The sequence below is a fragment of the Neolamprologus brichardi genome, chromosome 10 (genome assembly GCF_056152115.1).
Source record: "Neolamprologus brichardi isolate AB-2024 chromosome 10, ASM5615211v1, whole genome shotgun sequence".
Taxonomy (NCBI): Eukaryota; Metazoa; Chordata; class Actinopteri; order Cichliformes; family Cichlidae; genus Neolamprologus; species Neolamprologus brichardi.
In genome coordinates, this window is record NC_142113.1 from 24,128,227 (window position 1) to 24,149,171 (window position 20,945).

General features: G+C 37.9%; 1 protein-coding gene across 2 annotated transcripts in view; it reads right to left on the bottom strand.

The window, feature by feature from the left end:
* The window catches only part of fstl4 (follistatin-like 4), a 211,415-nt gene that overhangs the window by 58,492 nt on the left and 131,978 nt on the right, over positions 1-20,945 (bottom strand). For both annotated transcript variants that reach the window (XM_087847430.1, XM_087847431.1), the window contains 2 exons: positions 12,940-13,130; positions 10,287-10,407 (listed from right to left, as the gene is read on the bottom strand). In XM_087847430.1, coding sequence (XP_087703556.1) covers positions 10,287-10,407; positions 12,940-13,130 — 312 coding nt within the window. The remainder of the gene's footprint in view (positions 1-10,286; positions 10,408-12,939; positions 13,131-20,945) is intronic.

Genomic DNA, 20,945 nt, shown 5'->3' on the forward strand with positions numbered 1-20,945 from the left:
CAAGGCCCTGCGAAGCGTGGATTTACATCTCTATGGCTAATTAGAGTCATAACGATGAAATTAAAGTGGTGGAAATGAAAGAAGGATAGACGGATGAGGGAAATTGAGAAGCAGGGACATAGGCAGTGTCGGATGGGATTATTCAGCATGTGTAATTATTAGAGATATTAGATGTCTGGTAGAACAGCGAGTGTGTCACCAATAAGGAGTCACATCTTAATAATTCTTATATGATGTTCTACATGTACTGTGGGATTTTTGCTTGCAAATTTAGCCTTGAGGAAAAACATTAGCTACACTTAGAAGACCCAGATTACTTAACTACTCAGAGTCAAAGAAACAAGCGATTGACAAGTAGACGTGCAATTTGTTCTTCACCGTGACAACTGCAGCATGTTTAACAGACTCAAAGCAAACATTTGGTTTCGCTCTCTCATCAAAGACATCATGTTTAGTAAGTTTAGTAGCTTGGATTAAAATTTACATGTACAAAAAAAAACCATATACCTGAACTATACAGTTATAGCATATATTAGTTCATATGAAGATTAAAATTCAGCTGCTTGTGGATGAATTTTTGTGTCATCTTAATGAGCAGACGAGGCACTAACCTCAGCTTTTGATTTTCAGTTAGTGTTTTAATGGGAAAACGTATCTGCCAATATTACAATTTTATACATCATCCATGTGTCATGGTAACTTAGTTTTTACTGCAATCACTGTTGGGCAAACTGACTTTCTTTCAACTTGCTTCATCTTTTTAAGTTATTAATTCGCTACATATCTGTAAATGTCAATATCTCTCAGAGAACATCCAGTTTTTTATAATCTATGTGGAAAGACAAATGCAATGTAGATGTAAGAGCGCTACTGCAGGTTATTCCAGTTTAGCAACTATTAAGCTATAAGCACTTCTTATATTCACTTTTAATTGACTGAAACCAACTAATTAAATTTGGTTGGAGATGCTGCCACATCTCGATTTATAAGATTCTGGAATCTGGTCAATAAGAAAGAAAATAATTATAATAATAACAGTTGTTATAAAATCACACCTTATTTAAATGTATCTGTTCTGCCCTTTCAGGATCATTTCTCCATGCATAACAGGTTTTATATAGAATGTTATATCTCATTCTGTTTCCTTGCAGTTCTGTGATATGTGCTGGATCTCCAGTGCACCACAAAGATGATCCTTCAACATGGATTTTGTTTTGTGAAAATGGATGAAGCGAATCTGGTGAATGGAGCAAACAGCGAGTAAATGTTGTTTTGGTACATATGTCAAGAATGATGACAAATACTATCAGTTTCTTTCAGCAGAACTCTACCCCACACGTTAGGGGACAAAGCTTTGGTGTACAACCTCATGAATCTAGAAAAAATGGACAAGTGTAATCCTGGTGCCACTCCTGACCTGACATGTTTCCTTTTGCTTGTAAGTGATGGACTCTGCAGTCTTCGGCTATACACCAGTAATTTTCAGATGAACTCTACCAGATTAACCACAATAACAGCAGCAATATTATGTCACACTAAAGCTTGCTTAATCTCTAATGACTATGTTTGCTGCTTATAAGTCTGACTGCGTTAACCTTACAGACTGCAAGTACAAATAGTTATGACCACATGCACAAGATTATGACCTTAAACATGTAACTAATGTAATAAATATGTATATAGACTTCTGCATCATCAATGTGATGAAAAACCAAAATAAATGGCACAATACATTTAATAAATTGCTACGTAGATCATATTTGCAACTGTTGTAGCAAATATGATCCAAACTGAAACTCATATATGCAAATATTCATTTTTGTTTTATACATTCATCTGTATAATAAAGACTTCACATATCCATTTTCAAAAAAATTTATTTCATGGTTTAGGCTTTAAAGTGACTTAATATGGATTTTTGGTTTTGGGGGGGATGGGGCTAAAGGTCAGCAGCCTTTGATCACAGCTCCCATTTGCTGATCAAGATTTAAAAATCAACCTACAAAATAACCAAGCATATTAAAATAAGATAAGCCAAATCGTACAAATGTAAATATCAGTGTATCAGCCCCTGCAGAGAATATAGTACTGGATTTCCTTCATTCTTGTTATTCAACTCAAGCCTAATCATTCCAATCATCTAGGTAGTAGTGCGGCAATAAAATTTAATTTAAAAAGTGTGAGTGCTGTGAAGTTTTATTTACTTATTTTTTCTTTTGTGAATACCTCAGTATTCCTGTTGTTTTATGTACATGTTTTATATAATTCCTGCATTGCTTTTCTATATATTTTGTAAACTAAAATGATCCAGATAATCCATTTTAGTGCTGCTATTCCTTATGGTAAACTCGTGGCTCCAACTCCATATTGAACACTGTGACACAACAATAGTATTGACCTTCTCCAATAAAGCTGTATTTAAAGAGTAGAGAGATGATGGCAAATAACATATCCTACCTGGATGATGTGTAATATACCGCTTGCTTGCTCATTTATTTCATTATTTGGCGATTGGGATAGGAAAACAAGAGAACGTGAATATCACAAGGAGTAACAGACAAGTCCATCACACTTCATCAACTGCAGGTAAACAATCCTCCAGTAACTCTAAAACCACTCCATCAAAGTCAAAGTTACATTTTACTTACAGGTACAACAATCAGTGTTTCTATCAAAGCACTGCAAAGACAGTATTTATGTCAAGTCTGGCAGATGTTTACAAAGCATGAATGTCTCAGTTGAGAATTTCACTGAAGAGTGCTTCACAGTGCCTCCGATGCTGTGCACATTAAGTGTATTTATAATACCATAAAATAAACTGATGGCCCACTGCCTCTAGTTATCCATGGGGGACATCACTCACGTATTATTATTTTTGTGTTTAGATGCACACAGTGTGCTGTTTTTGTATAAAGGAGCCTCAACAGACTCCATCAGAATATTCTTTTATGTTTCACTGTTGCCTTTCCCTCGGCTCATCTATTCGTCTCTGGTATGTGCTTAAGATGTCCACCTGTGTGCGGCGTTTGCACCTGGGGATAATGCAGTCCTGTATCTCACACCGCACACGTTTAATCCTTAATTGTTGATCGTGCGCAGGGTTCAAATTGCTTACTTTACTCTACCTTCCTCTGGCTTTATGTTTCTCTCTGCTCGTTTCCTCTTTGACTTTATGTTTCCCCTCCTCTCTCCTCCTCTCCTCCTGGGAATTAGCTGCAGTGGGTAAGTGTTGCACTAAATAAATGACTTGGAGATTAAACAGACAACCACAGTTGCCATGGCAACTAACTGGGCATCTCTCGCTATTGTATTCGGAACACTGCTGGATGACCACTGGCTGTAAAGACTGTGGGTCTCTCGGTGTACAGGAAATGCATATTTACATGTGGTTATGTGAATGCCTATGGTTATGGGTTAGCAGTATTAATTATAGTATTATTATAGTAATATCGTTTTATATAAATATACTATTAAATATAACTGGGATAAATGTATTTTAACATGTGCAGCAGCAGTGATTTGAAAGATCCAAGTAACGTGCTACAACTAAGGCCCACAAGATGCTATCCCCCACAAACACCCACTCAGCCAGCCACCCACACCCAAACACATGCACACACCTCCACCCCGTCTAGTCATACTTTGTGTGTCTTTTAGCATTTCACTTTTGGACCATCTTGGATCTAATTAAGATGCAAGCTGCTATTGATGCAAAGTTAAGCCACAGCAATCTTCCAAATAGATCTCTCTCAGTGCAACACATAAAAAGTAGAACCAAAATCTCAACTGTCTCTTACCTGTTACTGCAGCTACCTGACACTGGGTAATTACCCAGAAATAGAAACGGCACTTGGAAGTCACCAAAAAGGCCCTTATACACACTGGCAATTAGCTTTAAAGGTTCACTGAGCAGTAACGAGGTATCAGACACTGGCCAGGAGAAATGAAAGGAAATGAAAGGAAAGGAAATAACAAAAGTGTAGGTATCCTTTAAGACCCCTCTGAGAGAATGTGTAACCCAGGCAAGTAAAAAAATAAAACTTAACGTTGCATTTGAACCTTGATCTTTCACTAAGCCTAACTGCACACGTCTGTTGCCAAAATCTATCCAAAAAATAAGTGAACAGAAAACGGGGATGGAAAATGCAGTTAAAGTGTAAATGCACCAAAAGAAAGTGTAAAAAAAAAAAAATCCTGTGTGGGATTTGATCTGCAGTCTCTTGTGCAAGTGGTGACTGACTTACGCCTCCACCAGGCCCCTAAAGTCCTAATGTGAATGTTTTTGCTCTTTAAAATTGGAAGCACTTAACCTTGTGTCCGTGGACCGAAATCAAACTTCCCTCAGACTCCATGGCAGGTGTTGTGCACAAAAAAAAGGGGAAAATCATGTCCAGGAACATGAATCAATAGATTACATTTCACGATTATTTTACTAACTGCTACAAGGCTGCAATATGAACTAGGTAAGAGGAATTTGTAAGTAGAATTGAAGTGGAGAAGGGCATGGTGCAAACAAAATGGCCAAAAACACAATAAAAAGCAGAGGAAAGACTGATGTAATTTTGCGTGTGTGGGTGCTGAAGACTATTCCAAGACCTTCGCTTCAAAGTCACTTTGCTGTTGACAGCTTAGCTGGAGGTCGCTCACTCACAGGGCTGTCAGAGAACAACAGGCTCATCGTGTAAAACTGAGATCCGATCTCAGCAAGATCATTTGTGCAGATTAAGAGCAAACTCGAGAAGCACAAAAGATCAAACCTTGACAGGAGCTACACGAAGATTTTATCTTGCAACACGGACATCCCTTAAATCTTTTTTGTCCATGTAATCTATAAGCGTGATAGCATGGAACCCAAGCTCAGCAGGAAACATCTGAAAGCATCTACCCAGAGGTGTGGATAATACACATGATATAGAATCAAACTCTCTACTCAGGGATGATGAAATGCAAATTATAGTCTATGTTAATTTTGGTCTTTGAATACCTGCATATGTGTGAATGAAAATCATGCGTTTACAGTCTGGTTTTCTCAGTTTAAACTTTGGTGCTTTGGCAACTGTCTCGATGACCACCTTTGCTCCTTGATAATCATCATATGTCATTATTATAACATTTTACTGACTGCAAAATGTATTGATTCGGCTGAAAATGAACAGATTAAATAAAGAATCTGATAACCTTGAGATACATGAAACTCTGTTCTTATTCAGCCATGTTGAGATGTGTTAGGTTTAATTAAACTCTTGGGGTTAACCTCCCTTTCACATTTGCTGCGCTAACATTAAATCATTTTTTTTCGTTATCTATCTATCTAACGCAAGCTTCACACAAAGCGGGATACAAACACAATCCCATGGGTCATTTTTCAGGGCTTTGCCATTTTATAAATGAATACAGATAAATTCATACATCTCCCTTTATGGGGGTCACACATATTTCACATGTGCAATTCACCAAAATACACCTGCTGAGGTTGTACAAAGTTCCTTCTTCTATCTATTAACCTGCATTTATTTAGCAAGGCTGTTCTAAGTCTCTTACATATTCAATTACAACCAAATCATTTTCTTACCTCTGTTTTCACTTTCTCTTATTTGTCCCAGCGGCGACAAAGAGGAGCTTTCTCCCCCTTTGTCTCTCTTTTTTCACCAGTACCACTTTCCACTATCGTTCCTCCACTAGCCTTCTCAGAATAGCCAATTCCCCATATGATGCTCTCTCCCCTCCCTTCTCTTTTATGCCATCCTCCTCTTTCTGACTCTCTTTTTACCTCTCTGTCTCAACTTCTCTCCTTTGATTAATTAGTCAGAGCCGCTGAGTGGCCCTGCCAGTGCAGCCCAGCATCACAGCATAATTCCACTCTTAGTTGGCGTCACGGAAAACAAATACTCACAGTTGAGTAAATGCTTAGAGGGAAAGAACTGCATGTGGGAGAAACATGGAGAAGCAATATGAACCACAGAAAACCAACCTGGACCTAATTAGAAGCTTTCCAGCTGTGTACTTTTGCAAATAAAAAAATAAAAAATAAATGGAACCAGTGGTTCGTTGCACTGTCCCTCAATGACTAATGGCTCTTTAAATATACAGTTACATGACCTTCAGCTTCGGCAACCTTGGCATGCACTACATACCAACATGCCTCCAGCATTTTCTATTGTAAAGAAAACCAAAAAACAAACAAACAAACAGAAAAAGCAAGATGAAGTTTAGGCTACTCCTCTGATCAGGTACAATATAGTCACAAACCTCTGAGAAATCAGTATCAGCACTTCTCATATTTTCTTTTAAAACATCTTGCTGTCTTTCTGCTGCTGCATTGCTGTTTCCTTCACACATTGCATCACTTTCCTATCAGTCCTCTGGTCCACTCCTGTTGTTTTCTTGATGATTGAGAGTCAGTCATGAAGACTTAAAATAAACAAACAGCTGAAAAAGGAGCAGAGGCACGTTCCTGTCCATTACTGTTTATCTTTCTCTGCTGTTTGAATGCTCTTCTGTGCACAGACTGAAGGACCTCCAAAATTCCTGCTTTTTAAGTTTTCATCTATTAATGCAAATTCAAATTGGGGGTACTGTCATGATATTCTGAGAGATTCAGCTTTAAATACTACAGCCTTTAATGAAAAAATACTAGATATATTTATTATTAATAATTATTATTACGCAATTCACAAAGGTTGCGCTATATTGTAAATTTCTAAAATGAATAGGAACGTAGAGAATCCACACTATCATATCACACTAGTGTGTTCTACCTTTCAATTAAAAAGCATGCAGTTTACTGACTCCATGTACGACATAACCTATACTGAAAACCACAATAGCTTGAAACGGCACAATTAAAATTGCAGCATAGATATCCCAGTCTCCACATTTTCCAAAAGGTTACTCGCTATAATGTGCATGCAGTCCACGTATCACCCCAGGGCAGCTCTATATACTACACATGTATCCTCACAGGAGCTCTGACCTTGTGCGTCCACATATATTACATCTGCAGGCTACAGATATCTCTCAATAAGCCTGCTCACTTAGCAGTTTCAATTCTAATGCACTGTGTTGTCTTTTACCGAACATTTAGGTAATGTGAATCACCTTGGCATGCGCATCACTGGCACAGTCCACGAGGCACGTTTCTGCACATTTATTATTGTGTAATTACAGTGGTTTTAATTTGGACACAAAGGTCACGTGTACAAGCAACCGACTCCTACAGAATGTTGACACTGTAATAAATGTTGGGAAACAGAACCCCGTTGAAACCCTAAACCATTAGGAGGCTACAGAGCTAATTTAAAGCCATTATGCTGTTATCTCTGTCCCGCAATATGCTCTATGGGAAAGAGAATGTTGATTATTCAGTAAAGCAGAACAAGAGGTCATTCTTTTTCTGGCTCTTCTGAGCAAAACCTCTGAATTAATGGTGTGAACTGCAAAATAAGCAATAAAAGAGAAAAAACAACAACAACTTTGCACTGAAATACCAACTTGAGTGGCTTTTTACCATAAAATGTCAAAAATATCAATCTTATATTTTTTAAAGCATTTCTTTTTATTAAACACATTAGAGGTTCCTTCTATAATGATATACCTCTAGTTATTTGGTTACTTAACTTTTTTTTTTTGGTACCGTCAAACACATTTTGAAGGTACCATGTGTAATAATATGCAAATTGTAAGTGATTTCAGAGAAAAGCAATGGGTATCTTGACCAGCATTGGTCTCCCATCATTGTTCTGGCAAATGTCCATGCACAGGCAACTGAAATTAATGGGACATGGACACAATAATCAAGAAGACAAAAACTGCAGATTTTAGTGACACGGAGTAAAGCTAGCTTCCACACAATGCAGTAAATTACAGGATAGATTCAAAGATGAAGTGCTTATGAGACAGACCACTTTCACTTCGGTATGTTTTAATATATATCTAGTTTTGGATTTCACTGCTTGCTCTTAAAATTTCACAACTTGCAGATACAAAAAACATTTTTCATTTATCTCTCTTTGTTAACTTTACGAATCAAACTGAGTTATTGTGGTTCAGCATTAATGTAAAATTAATAAATAGTCAACTGTAGTATGTTCGTAAATGATTAAACACCTGGTTTACAAGAAACTGCTGATCAGTCACAGTGTCAATCTCAACAGACTAAAGACCGAAAATTCACAAATGTCACAGGCTGACTGCTTATTTGCGGCAAAATATAAGCTATTCATCATTTTTGTATTTGAAACTGTTAAATGTTAAATCTGTGCAGGTGACAACCACTGGAAATACTGGAAAGTGCGGTTGTCCCTAATTGCGTTTTCTGCCTACCTGAGTTCTCGGTTTGTATCTTTTGCTGCCTTTTCACATGATGCATCTCAGTAGGTTTTGCCCCATGTTTGTGCTGTTTGGATAAGAGCACTATCTATGATACAAATATAGATGTGACTGCTGCTTCTCATTTCTGACAACGTATCAGTAAATCTAATCAGTGTTATTTTAATTTATTTTTAATTCTAAATCTATGCCCTTGGAGACAAAAATAGATGTTTAAGTGGGATCCACTTAACACAGGACGCAGTGACAGTTAAGAAAAGTAAAAAATAGGTCAAAAAGAACCCTGCTGGGATTGTAAAAAGGTAGAGTACAAGGGTAAAATCAATAAGAATGTAATCATCTAAGGAGTATTAGCAAAGCACATATTGCCCTCTATTCAATTTGTGGTGAAAAAAAAAAGATTTATCTGACAGCAGGACAGAGCTTTGAATGGTGGTTTACTTGCTTGGTTTATACATTAAATAAGGCAAAGGCAACATGGAGGGCCAAAATAATAAAAATAATAGAAAAACACACTGTGTTTCATAAGAGAACAAGTTCAGAGACTGTGGGAATAACAGTGAAGCTGGAGTTGGCTTCTTGGAAAATGGCCAAAGGGTTGTGATTTTTACATCAAAGCTACAGAATAGAAGAAAAGCACCAACAGAGAGAACCATGAAAACCAAAGAAAGACTCCTGAATATGCCTTCTAACCTAGTGCTTTGAGGTATATGATCCCCAAAACATGACTAAGGCTTGTATTTAAAATGTTCGCCCTGAGATCAAGCATTTGGCTGCATGGAAGAAAATCAATGCGGGGAAAAAACCCTTCTCACATCATTTAGGTTAATTTTTCATTTTTCCAAACTTGCGTCCATATTGTAAATGCCCACCCTGTTAAACACACCTGTGATTCCAGGCTTTTTGGTTTCCCACACTACCCACCAATGAGACCTCGGACTGCATCGCAGAAACACACACATACACAAACATGCAAACACACACAATTTAACACCATCAACATTATCCAGAACACCAGATGTGCCACTCAAACATAATTGCTCCCCCTCGGTGTTGCCTTTCTGCAGCCCAACACTTAACCTTGAGTGTCATCTGATCAATAGCTTGTGTTATTGGTCCCTGCCCACTTCTTCAGCCGCTTGTCAAACATAAAATGCATTGACTAACCTGGCCTAAAATGCTGCAGGCAAACCTGTAGGTAGAGAAATACCATGCAATGACTTTTCGCTGCCCATCTGGAAGGTGAAAGGACTGTAACCAAATAATAGCAGGATGGCTTCCACTTAAACCAGTCATTAAGGGCTAAATTAATGGTGGAGCTTAATGGACCACAAGCCAAAGGTAAAGCTTTGGAAATGGCCACCAGCCATAACTAGCTGCTGGATTCATCAACTTTATTACCATTTTGCAGCATAGTTCAATACAGTTTGAACTTACACGCAACAAAAGACAATGATCAAATTAGATAGCGAGTTTGAGAACAATATTTGCAGCAGGTTGCCTCTGTGTCTAGCAATTTTCATGCTGGTGCTATAGCAACATTAGTGACGGAGTTGTGATTTTTGGTCCTAATAAAGTGGAACCTGCATGCTCTCAGCTGCCACTCAGCCTAAACCCCAAAGGCTATTATAGCTCTTCCAGATGATTCCAGATGCAATTATCAATTTATCTGTTCCAGGAAATCTTTTATCCTCGGAACTGCTGTGGAGAGGCTGATTGAATTGTGATGTTGTGAAATTCTAAAATGTACCAACAGTAAGTACGTCACCCGTACCTTACACATATTTTTGGTGCCATCTTTTTTAACAAATAAATGCCTTATGTGGCTCGTTTTATGTATGCATCTATTGGAAAAGTGTTTAGATTACGAAATGCTATATGTTAGTATTATACGTACATATTTTAACAGATTAACTGTGTATTTTTTAAGGGGAAAAAAAGGATAGAAAAATATTTACGGAAAGCTGTGTAGAACTCGTGGAGGCTGAGATGGCCATCGTTGTTGTAGTCGTCATAGCGTAGCAGGTCTTGCATGGTGCACTCCAGCAGGCTGTCCTCCAGGTGCTCTTTCATGGAGATCTAACACATATACACACACAACACAGAATACATCCATTCAGTCATCAAAAGGAAACATCTAGAGGAATATGAGGAAAAATACACAGGTGCCATAGTCCTACATCTTATTATAGGCTTTAGTTATTGTTTCTCTCTTGCCTCCATCTTTTTATGATCATAAGCTATGTGTAGTAAGAAAGAACCACATTATTCATACTCAGAAGGAAAGATACTGTACAAATTGAACTTTTCTGTATCACTTTAATAGCCTAGTTTCAAATACTGAAGGGGGGAATCACAGAATCCTCTATTTAATTAAAACAATACTTTTTACATTCACTGGTTATTACTTTTATAAAAGTGATATATTAGCGATTAAACCTCTAACAGAGCCTTTTTTATGAAAATTTTATTTTGACTTTGCTGTGCTATGATGAGTGAAATTGCCACTTTTTTCTGTATTTAAAAAAAAACAAAACAGCACTGTTCAGCTGTCCCTCATCATAATTAAATACCAAATGTACTATAAACAAGAGAATCAGACTCACAACTCCTGAGTGTACTTCCATTCTCATTAAAGGTAGTGGATTAAATATGTAATCCGTCATGTTAGTGCTATACTGATTGCCTTTCCTTTTTAAGAGTATCTGGTCCTGCTACTCTTGCATACTGCACCTGACTTAATTCAAAGATGTTCCCCTGGGAAGACTCACCACTCTCACATCCATTCGCTGTCATTTATGAGTCCTCTTTTGCAGTAGTAGCAGTACTACCCACTCTCAGGGGAACCATCTTTGAGTGGGTGATGTTTAGCAGTTTTTAGGAAGTTAAACAAAAAACTCAGCCTTGCTTATTCTGTTAAAGTTGTTTCTTCTCTAGAAATAAGAGAATAAAAATGCTTCTCAGTGTAACTCTATATTTATCAAATGCTGGCCCATGCTAGAAAGCTTAGACTGCTTATGTAGCATTTATGGAAGACACCTCACCTAATCTTTTTAGTTAGTGCCAATATTTATGTGCTTAGAATTTATTATAACAGCAACAACAAAAACGGTTGGACAGTAAATTCTGGAAATTGAATCCTTATGTGGTTATTCTATTTATTTATTTATTTATTTTGGCTTTATTTTTCTAAAATCTGTGAGCTGAGACCCTTGTAAGAGAAGAGCATGTCAATATTTGATTTAAGGTACAGTTTGATACAATAATAATAATAATAATAATAATACATTTCCTGTAAAAATATGTTTTTAGGTCAAAATCTAATGGAAAAAAGTAAACTGCTATTCCAAGCTATTCCAGCTTAGCATTTATCTCCAGCTGATTTTATATGGTTCTGGACATGTCACATGGCATAATAATGGATATACCAAACTTTTTTTTTTTCATGAGCCAGCCTGCAGATGACTGCAGTCATGTTTTTCCTGTCACAGATAACTCTGTCCTTAGGCATTTGAATTAAATATTTCAAACCTAAGGACAGGATTTTACCCTCCAAGACCATCTGTGACAATAGACAGATCCAAAACTGGAGACAGTCTGGAGGGATGACTGGGATTCATCTTTGATTCTTAAAAGCATTATCTCTGCGAAACTGAATTTATGAATTCCTCAGGATGTGAGTGCCCAATCTAAAGATTTCATGTGGACATATATCAGCATTAATAATTCCCTCAATACAGATCTGTCACAAAAGGCAGAAGTCACTGAAATTCTAAACTTGGACAACACTCTGGTTGCAATATAAAGCCACAGTGAGATAACATGAGAATAATTACTGAAGTCTAAAGAGCTTGGAAAGAGCTGAAGCACTTTTGAGAATTCATTTCAACCCATACTGAGTTTATATTCCTTTGGCATCATGCAACCTCTGTCTTTGGATGCCCACATAATAATAAAGAGCAACAGCAAATGTAAAATGCACATATAAACATCTGTTCCTGCTCCAGTCTGAAGTCAACTATGGCTAACATGGTTTACTGCATATTGGCACAATGGCAGTCACTGATATCATAGAACTGGCTAGGTGGAGTCTAATTAACACGCATCTCTGATGTCCAATTCAAGATACCAGATGACACTCACTGTGATTTAATTGAGTCAAATATATTAATGCCAAATTTTTCCCATCAGCCCCAGGCGGGAAGACAGCCTTTCTTATTGTTAAACAAGATGACTAAATGTTCCAGCCGCTCTCACTTATAACCAGATCACACTGTCTTGATCATTGGTGTAGATAAAGATAAAAATGTGGTTGACTAATTCCCCACTGTAAGCAATACAGGCTTCTATTTAAAGGATCACATTATATATAATTTGATAGAATTTTTAAAAAATAACCGTTATTTTAAAAAAGTCTTTTTTTTTTAAGAAAAATCTGCCAGCATTTTCTTTTTCTTTTTGTAAATTTGCACAGTGATACATTTAAACTGGAAATACTTGTCGGAGACAAGTCCACAAACAAAAATTGTTACAAACACTTATGGCGAACAAAACACACCCAGCCATTTATCTCTTCTTTCATGCAGCTGTGTTGATTGACTTGACACTCACCTTTTCCAGTTCATCACTGATCAGTCGGCCATCCTGGTTCGCATCCAGGTATTTAAACATGGTGTCCACCAGCGCTCTCTTCTCCTCCATGTCTCTCTGCTGATTTTGCTCCCCAGCCTTAAGCGCTTTCGGTTGCATATCCAGCAGCATGCTCTTCAGCTTGTTGTACTCTGACATGGTGCATGCATTGCCTAGAAGAACGAACACAAACATGGGGGAGAAAAAAAAGACATTTGATTAACCTCAATAGCACAAGCCGAAGCCTTTGGATTGTAGCTTCAAATTGGATTTAATGTGTTTGTGTGTTTCCGAGTGGGAGGAGAGGAAAGGAAGGCAAATGGGACAGATAATGTGTCTGTTCGTACATCCGTACATGTGTCCTTGAGTGTTTACTCATTTAAAAAAATATTCGTTTTTTGTTTGCATAATTTGTCTGACAGCTTTTCTGTGCAGGGGTCCAACTAATTACAAGTAATCCTTGAATCCAAGTGAAAACAATAGGTACACATTCCCATTTAGACCCTCTCAAGCTTCATGTACTGCTTTTCTAAGGGATTAAAGCTCATGCTTTAATCCAGGTCTTTTTTAATTCTCAGCAAGGTTCTGTTTAATGATGATGTGCAGCAAAAACTTACAAACCACAAAGAAATCATGCAACCTGTGTTTATTCGTCTGGTGTGAGGAACGTTTGGAGTAAAGAACAGACAAAAAATAAGATCATGTTGTTATTTTGCTATTTTTGTGACCCTCCTTTGGTTGTGTATCACATGACTTTGTCTGTTGGCAGTATGCTATGAGAAGGTAAGGTCAAGTAAGTGCTACTTGCAAGTCAGAAGCACAGTAAAAAATGTTTTAAAATTTTTATATAACTAAATCTGAATATGACATCCATCCCCAATTATTGCAGAGCAGGAGATCCCCCTCTGAGAGTATATAGAGATGGATCTCACTGCCTAATGTCCTCCGACAACTCAACAGCCACGAATGCTAACAAATGCAAAATTAAGGGACATGATGGGCTTAATAGACTCAGAAGTTTATTCCCAGCATCTCCTTTTGATGTCAAACCCACAGCAGGGCATAGCACTGCCAAAGCATGTCTACTTTTGTTAGCCCAGCTGTCACTGCAGCAAAGTTAACACAAGTTCGACTGGGCTGCAGGAAAAGGACAGTGTTCCACAGTGTTAAAGTGCATATTTCTATTTGTATGAATACAAAATGAAGATTTCTGTTGTAAATGAAGTCTGTTCTGCAAGAGAAAGAGAAAGGCTTTTTTTTTGTTTAGTGAAGAAAAACAGAAAAAAGCTTAACATAACATAATATAATACCTGAACCTGAAAACTGATTAAGGATGAATGACCGTAACACATGACTAAACATGGTAGTAAATAGGGATGCACCGATACCGATACTGGTATCGGATATCGGGGCCGATACTGTAAAATGTTACTCATACTCGTAAAAGTTAACCGATACCATGAACCGATACTAACTTATTTCATTAATCAGAGGGTGGCATGTCATTTCTGTTGTAGTTTTTTAGATTGGCCACTAGGGGGACATCCCACGCTAAACAGGCACAGGGTTAGACGAGTCAGACTGGCAGCTCCAGATAAAAAAGAGAAACTGGAGGCTGCTGTAGCTAGGCTAAGCAAAATGTCAGCAGTGTGGACCGGAACAGCCAACTTTAACTCAGGTTTTGGAAAAGCGATGAAAAATGTCAAGAGAAAATCCACGGGCAGTTTAAATAACAGAGGCTCTGACTCATTTTATCGCTCTGGATGACCAGCCACTGCCGGCCGTGGAAAACATACGATTGCACCGTCTTCTCAGCATACTTTCGTTATTTTGTTTGTTTGTTTACAATATGGACACTCTGCAATAATTTAAAAGTTTATTTTATTCTCAAACCTAATTTGTATTTATTTTATTCCAAACAGAAGTGTTTATTTATTATTCTGAAAGCTCGAGACAGTGGACACTGCAATAATTTAACAGAAGTGCTTATTTTTCACTTGAAATTTTTTTGTGGTCATTTTTATTAAGATTTTATTTTTTATTGGCAGAGAATAAAATAAAACCTGTCTTCCAATTCATTGCATTTGTGTGTGTGTGTGTGTGTGTGTGTGTGTAGTAGAAGTATCGGTTTTTGTACTCTGTATCGGCAAGTACTCAGATCCAAGTATCTGTATCGTATCGGTTTGTAAAAATTGGTATCGTTGCATCCCTAGTAGTAAATAAACCTCAGTCAAGCTTGAGTATACATTTGGGAATGTTTGCTCTCGTGGCTCTTGATGTCCAGTGCATCATAAAAAAAATTTAAAAGATAATTTGAAGCTTGTTGGAACAACAGTTTGGGGGGTCATTCCTGCTTTGATGAATTGCGTACTGGAGCTAGTTATAACATATGAAGTTATGAAACTGGAACTTGAGGTTACTGTGGCCTCTAATTTGTAGTACTCAATTCTGTTAATCAAGCACATCTATCAAGCAGTCACGCTTGGTGGCGGAGGTCAGTTTGAAAAACAGTAAGTTATAGAAAATAATCAAACCAATAAATCTCAGTTATCTCCTGTTTATTTCTGGAAGGACCGCGTCATGCGTCGCACATAAAACTGGCAAAGATGAAGCCAGAGAAACACACGGACACCCTTAAGGCTGGTGACCCTCCTACTTATTACAAACCAAAGACTCGCACAGCTGTACAAAAAAAAAGAAAGACAATGCACACTCTTCTTCTGCATGCAGGCAGTCAAGTCAAGGTCTTGGGTAAATCCCTGTTCAATGTTATTCCTTCAAGGGGAATGAGGCGTGAGATGGCTCAGACATGAGGGATCATCACCTAACTGTCATTCTTATCCCTGTGCTGGAAGGACAGAAATAAATTAACACACACATCCCCCACCAAGCTGATTTACATCTTGTCATATACAGTAAGAACAATCCTATCTTTGCTCAGACTTACTGTGGTCCCCTAAGTACATATACAGGGAGAAACAAAAGTATTAAACAATATTATTTCTGCTGCTGCACATGTTAAAAAGATTGAGTGTTATATTAGATTTTGTGCCAGTGCTTCTTAACTGAAAGATGATAATTAAATTCTGATTATTTCAAAGAACTAATGAGCTCTTTCCCACTATAAATACACCTTTGATACATGGAGAGAAAACGAATGTTACACCTGAAGTAAACTTGAATGCTGGAGTGAATTGTGCTCCCTTTCTTTGGTGTAGTGAGCGTCCTTTGATTCAGCCTTTCCCCTTCTGCTGAGCACAGCAGCTGGAGCTGTGGCAGAGAAATATCTGTCTGTATTACAGTGCATCCACCCCTGACTCTAACACTGTTTTATTGTTCTAGAGGGACCAGGACTCTCTTTATTGCCCATTTGAAATGTTAGCTGCTTAAGTGAGTGATCCGAAGCTGCTCGCACCATGGACGCTCAATGTCCCGGAGACGGAGCTCCTCTCCACTGTTCACAGCATCCTCCAAGCGCTTACTTTATAAATGTCAAGCAGGGGAAAACAAACAGAGAGACAAAGAGCCAAGGAAGAAATTCTCTTTCAAAAGGGAATTTGAAAGTGCTGCATTAGAGGACAAAATGTCATGGATATTTAAAGATGTGATAACTCTAAAAGGCACAAAAAGAAAAACAGATTATTCATAAAATGTGATGGACAGGGGGGACAAGAGAGTGTAACAAAATACAGTATTGTTAAAAAAAATCTTGAGTCACCACTCATTTCCTTTTGTAAGGAAAATAGGTGCATTGATTTACTGAAATATGGAAACATGGAAATACAGTAAGAAGAAACTGGAACGTCAATATGACCACAGCCATCATCACCTTGATTCTTTAACACAGCCTAAATTCTCATAGGCAAGCTTTCCTTTAGTTTTGTTAAATAGTCTTCAGGAATAGTTCTTCAGACTTCATGAAGGACATTCAGAGCTCCTTGTTGGATGTTAGCTGCCTTTAGTTCTGCTTTCTTAAGATGATTCGTAAGATGAACGTTCAGGTCTGGGCTCTGGGATGGCCAATCCATGAATGACAGTGTCCCACAGTGTCTCTTTCTATCCAAGCACGCTATTACTGCTCTTGCAGTGTGTTTGAAATCCTCGACATAGTGAAATATGAAGCTGTTCCCAATCATACATTTTCCAGTGTTGTAGATGGATCAAAATCTGAATAGTTTTCAGGATTTATATTTCCATTAGTTTTGACAAGATCCCAACGCTAAAGGCTGAAATTCAGCATCAATCCATGACATAGCCTCCACTGTGTTTTACAGTAGATACTGATATGATGATACTGTAGATACTGTTGTACATCTCTTCTGACTCCCTCCGTACATATTGAATATTTGAACCAAAAAACCTCAAATTTGGATTAATCCCTCCATAAAACTTGTTGTCACTGATTTCCGGTCCAGTTGTTTTGTTGTTGTTTTCCTTTCTTAAAAAATGGCTTGGTGGCAGTCGCCCTTCAACTTAGACCATTTCTGATGAGGTTTCACCAAACAGACCAAGTCAAATGGCCAGCTGCATCTCTTCCTGTTTCGTCGCCCACTTCCAGCTCCCTCATTTTTTAAATGACACTCTATACACCTTGTGGACAGTGGTGGGAAAATGTGTTTTTCAACTATTTTATCCCTGTCAAACATTGGCATTTTTCATCAATTCAATTAAAGAAATTAGGATAAAAATGTTGGGGTTTTTTTTGTTCAGTTTTTTAAGAGAAGCTGCTACTAACAAAGTGACTAAAGATACAGTTTAAACTAAAATAAACTAAACATTGTTCTGAAAATGATCATGTACAAGGACTGGACTGAAAATTTGTGAAAAGGCAGCCAGAGTCCAAAGAAAAACTTGAGAGAGCCTGGAGAACTATTGCTCAAAAGCACTTAAAACAAACAAACAAACAAAACCCAATCTGGCACCTTAAAGGCAAAATATAAAGAAATAAGGTGTGGCTCATTTCAAGACTTTTGTACAGTACTGCATTTCAGTACAACGTTTCAGTACAATGCTTTTCATTGTATAGGTTTCCTAAGGAAACTTAATGACTTTCTCAGAAAAGTTACTATATATTTTGCAACTGCATTTGTTGGTCTTCTGCATTTTTCTCTTAATTTTCAATTACTTAAGTATTTTGAAAGCTTTGTAGAAGCACTTTGCTTGTAATTACACAAACACAAAACAACAGTATATCACGTTTGAAGGAATTACAATTAGAAGAATCAAACTTTCTTGCTGTCTTCATTGCATAAAAAGAAGAAAACTCTTAAAATACAAATTGAGCCCATAAATGCCATGAAAGCTTATACAATTCTTAAGTGCTGAGCATCTCAGGCATCAGAACTGAGTCATTGCTGGTCTGTTGTCAAGAGTTGCTTGACAAAACATTTTGTGTAGAATTCCAGTTGAGAAATTAAAATGGTCCAAAGCAGTCCTAAAACTGAGTGCAATTCAGATGTACATTAATCAAAGAAACCAAAAAATTACTCCTGTACTCATTGGACGAGTTCTTGGCTTTGGCTGAAAGGCAGCGGGAGGGTGGGAGGGGAAATCCAAGACATCAATCCTTCTGATGATGAAACCTCACTACAATGCCCTCCAGGATGTAAAACTGCTCTGTGTTAAATTTATGTCTGCCTGACCTCCTCTGGGTGAAATGATGGGATTATTTACTGCCATGCCGTCTGTGTGCTGCTAATATGCAATAGTGATGGACCTCCCTTCCAGATAATTACGGGTATGATGGACACTCTTTGCTCCTGAGGGCAGAAAGGTCTACGAGAGCAGAGCCAATCTCAGAGGGGGTGACACAAGTCATAGGAGAGTCTCATATTGCATAATCGCTGTTGGCAGCTGTTTAAATCGGCTTAGTGTGAGCTCCGTAGTCTGTCTAGAATTTCTTCTGTGACAGTTCTACACTTAAACTCTTAAACCTTTAACATTCTCCATTTTAATGAGCATCAAACAGTATTTTTAATATTTTTTTTTATTTAAATTTACTGTATTTTTTCCTCTTTTTTATGACCAACACTGTGGTCACCAATACTGTGAAAAAATATTTTCTTCCTTCTTGCTTTCTTAGTTTTTTTCCCCATATCTATCATACTTAGATGCTTCAGATCAGTGGTCCCCAACCTACAGACTGTTTTATGTCTGACAATATTTTCATGGACTGGACTTTACAGTGTCGTGGATAAATTCGCCAAAATAAAACCAGTACCGGTGCCAAAAAAGAAGATTTATTCATAACACACGGAAAAAGACCCAGTAAAACCAGAGTTAACGCTAAAAACGATTTAAAAAATAACGATAAAAACTGTGAAAGCCATAAATGTCACCCGAGCCTCAACTCTTGCGGCCTGGTACCAAACAGCTCAAGGACCGGTATCAGTCCATGAACCAGGGGTTGGGGACCGCTGCTTCAGATCATTAAAACAAACTCAATATTAGATGAAGATAACTTGTGTAAATACAAAACCTACTTGGCCATATTCAAAAAAGTACTCCAAAACCTAATAACTTGTTGTGACACTCTTGGCAGCAAGAATTTCAATCAGGCATTTGTGAAAACTGGCTTTCACATCACTGTGGAGGAATTTTGGCCCAGTCTTTTTTGCAGAACTGTTTTAATTAAGCCAAATTGGAGGGTTTTTGAGAACGAACAGCCTATTTAAGGTCATGTCAAAGCATCTAATTTCGATTTATGTCTGGATTATTTATTCAGATGTGTATTTTTTTTGACACATTCAGAGGTGGACTTGCTGGTCTGGTTCTAATCATTGCCCTGCTTGAGCTTCAGGATATGAACTGATGGCAGACACAGGCCATCACTACCAACACCATATTTAACTTGTATGATGCTCTTTTTATGAAATGCTTTGTTAGTGTCATCCAAGACGCAATGGGACTCAAACGTTCTAAAAAGGTTTATCTCTTCAGTCCACAAATTATTTTCCCAAAAGTTTGGGAATCATCAAGATGTTTTTTGGCAAATCTGAGACAAGCCTTTGTGTTCTTTTTGGTCACCCTGAAACCCTCCCATGGATCCCATTTTAAAAAATCTCCTTCAGTATGAAATCATGGCACAACACCAGTAATTATTCGGCAGCAGCTCCCGCTGCATCGATCTAAACACGACAGCAGGAGGAGTTACAGGAGGTTCAGGGAATTTGCAGCAACCTGGGTCAATAGCAACACAGCAGCATGAATGATCAGCAGAGTAAGAGTGTGAGCTGTCAAGTTATAAAGACCTCACTGTCTGTTTGAATACGATTAGGGACTGGAGGAGTGAGCTGATAGCATCACCATGAATCACATACCACGGATCTTGTTGATTTGAGAATTAATAACCCATATGGGACTGTTCTTGAGAAGTTATTGACAGCGTGAGCAATAATCCAGTATCAAATCAGTAAAAAGCGATGATTTAACATTTAAAGTCCTTCCTACATTTCTTAGCTAATACATAACTTGCAGTGATTTAAAATGATGCCTCTAGATTTCCTGAGTACGGGGAAGCTGTCAGTTTGCCTCACCATACATTTAGCAGAGTGGATCAGTGTGTGCTCAGGAAGTCTTATCAGAGCCTGTGCAGCTTGGCACCTACTAAATGAGAAACCCATTGCAACACCAAAGTTATTGGCGAAGCGGTAAAGGAGAAATAGTACAGTAGCATTCAGTCCCTGCCTGCCTGTCCGTCTGCAAGCCTGTCATCAGGAACTGGCTTCTCAAACTGCACATCAGCATTATACACACCAGCTCTATATCACTTACCAAACACCACCCAGCCCCCTCCACCATGGTATGACTAACAGGCACATGCAAAGTTCAGTATACGGGTCCAACAACCGTCTCCCCGTTGGTTTTGTTTTCGTTGCGAAACACGTAAAAGCGTAGGAAAGTAATTGTTCTCATTATTGCTTTTCTTGCTGCTTTTATTTTAATAATTAATAATTAATTTAATAATTAGTGTTTCGAAAAAGCCCGCT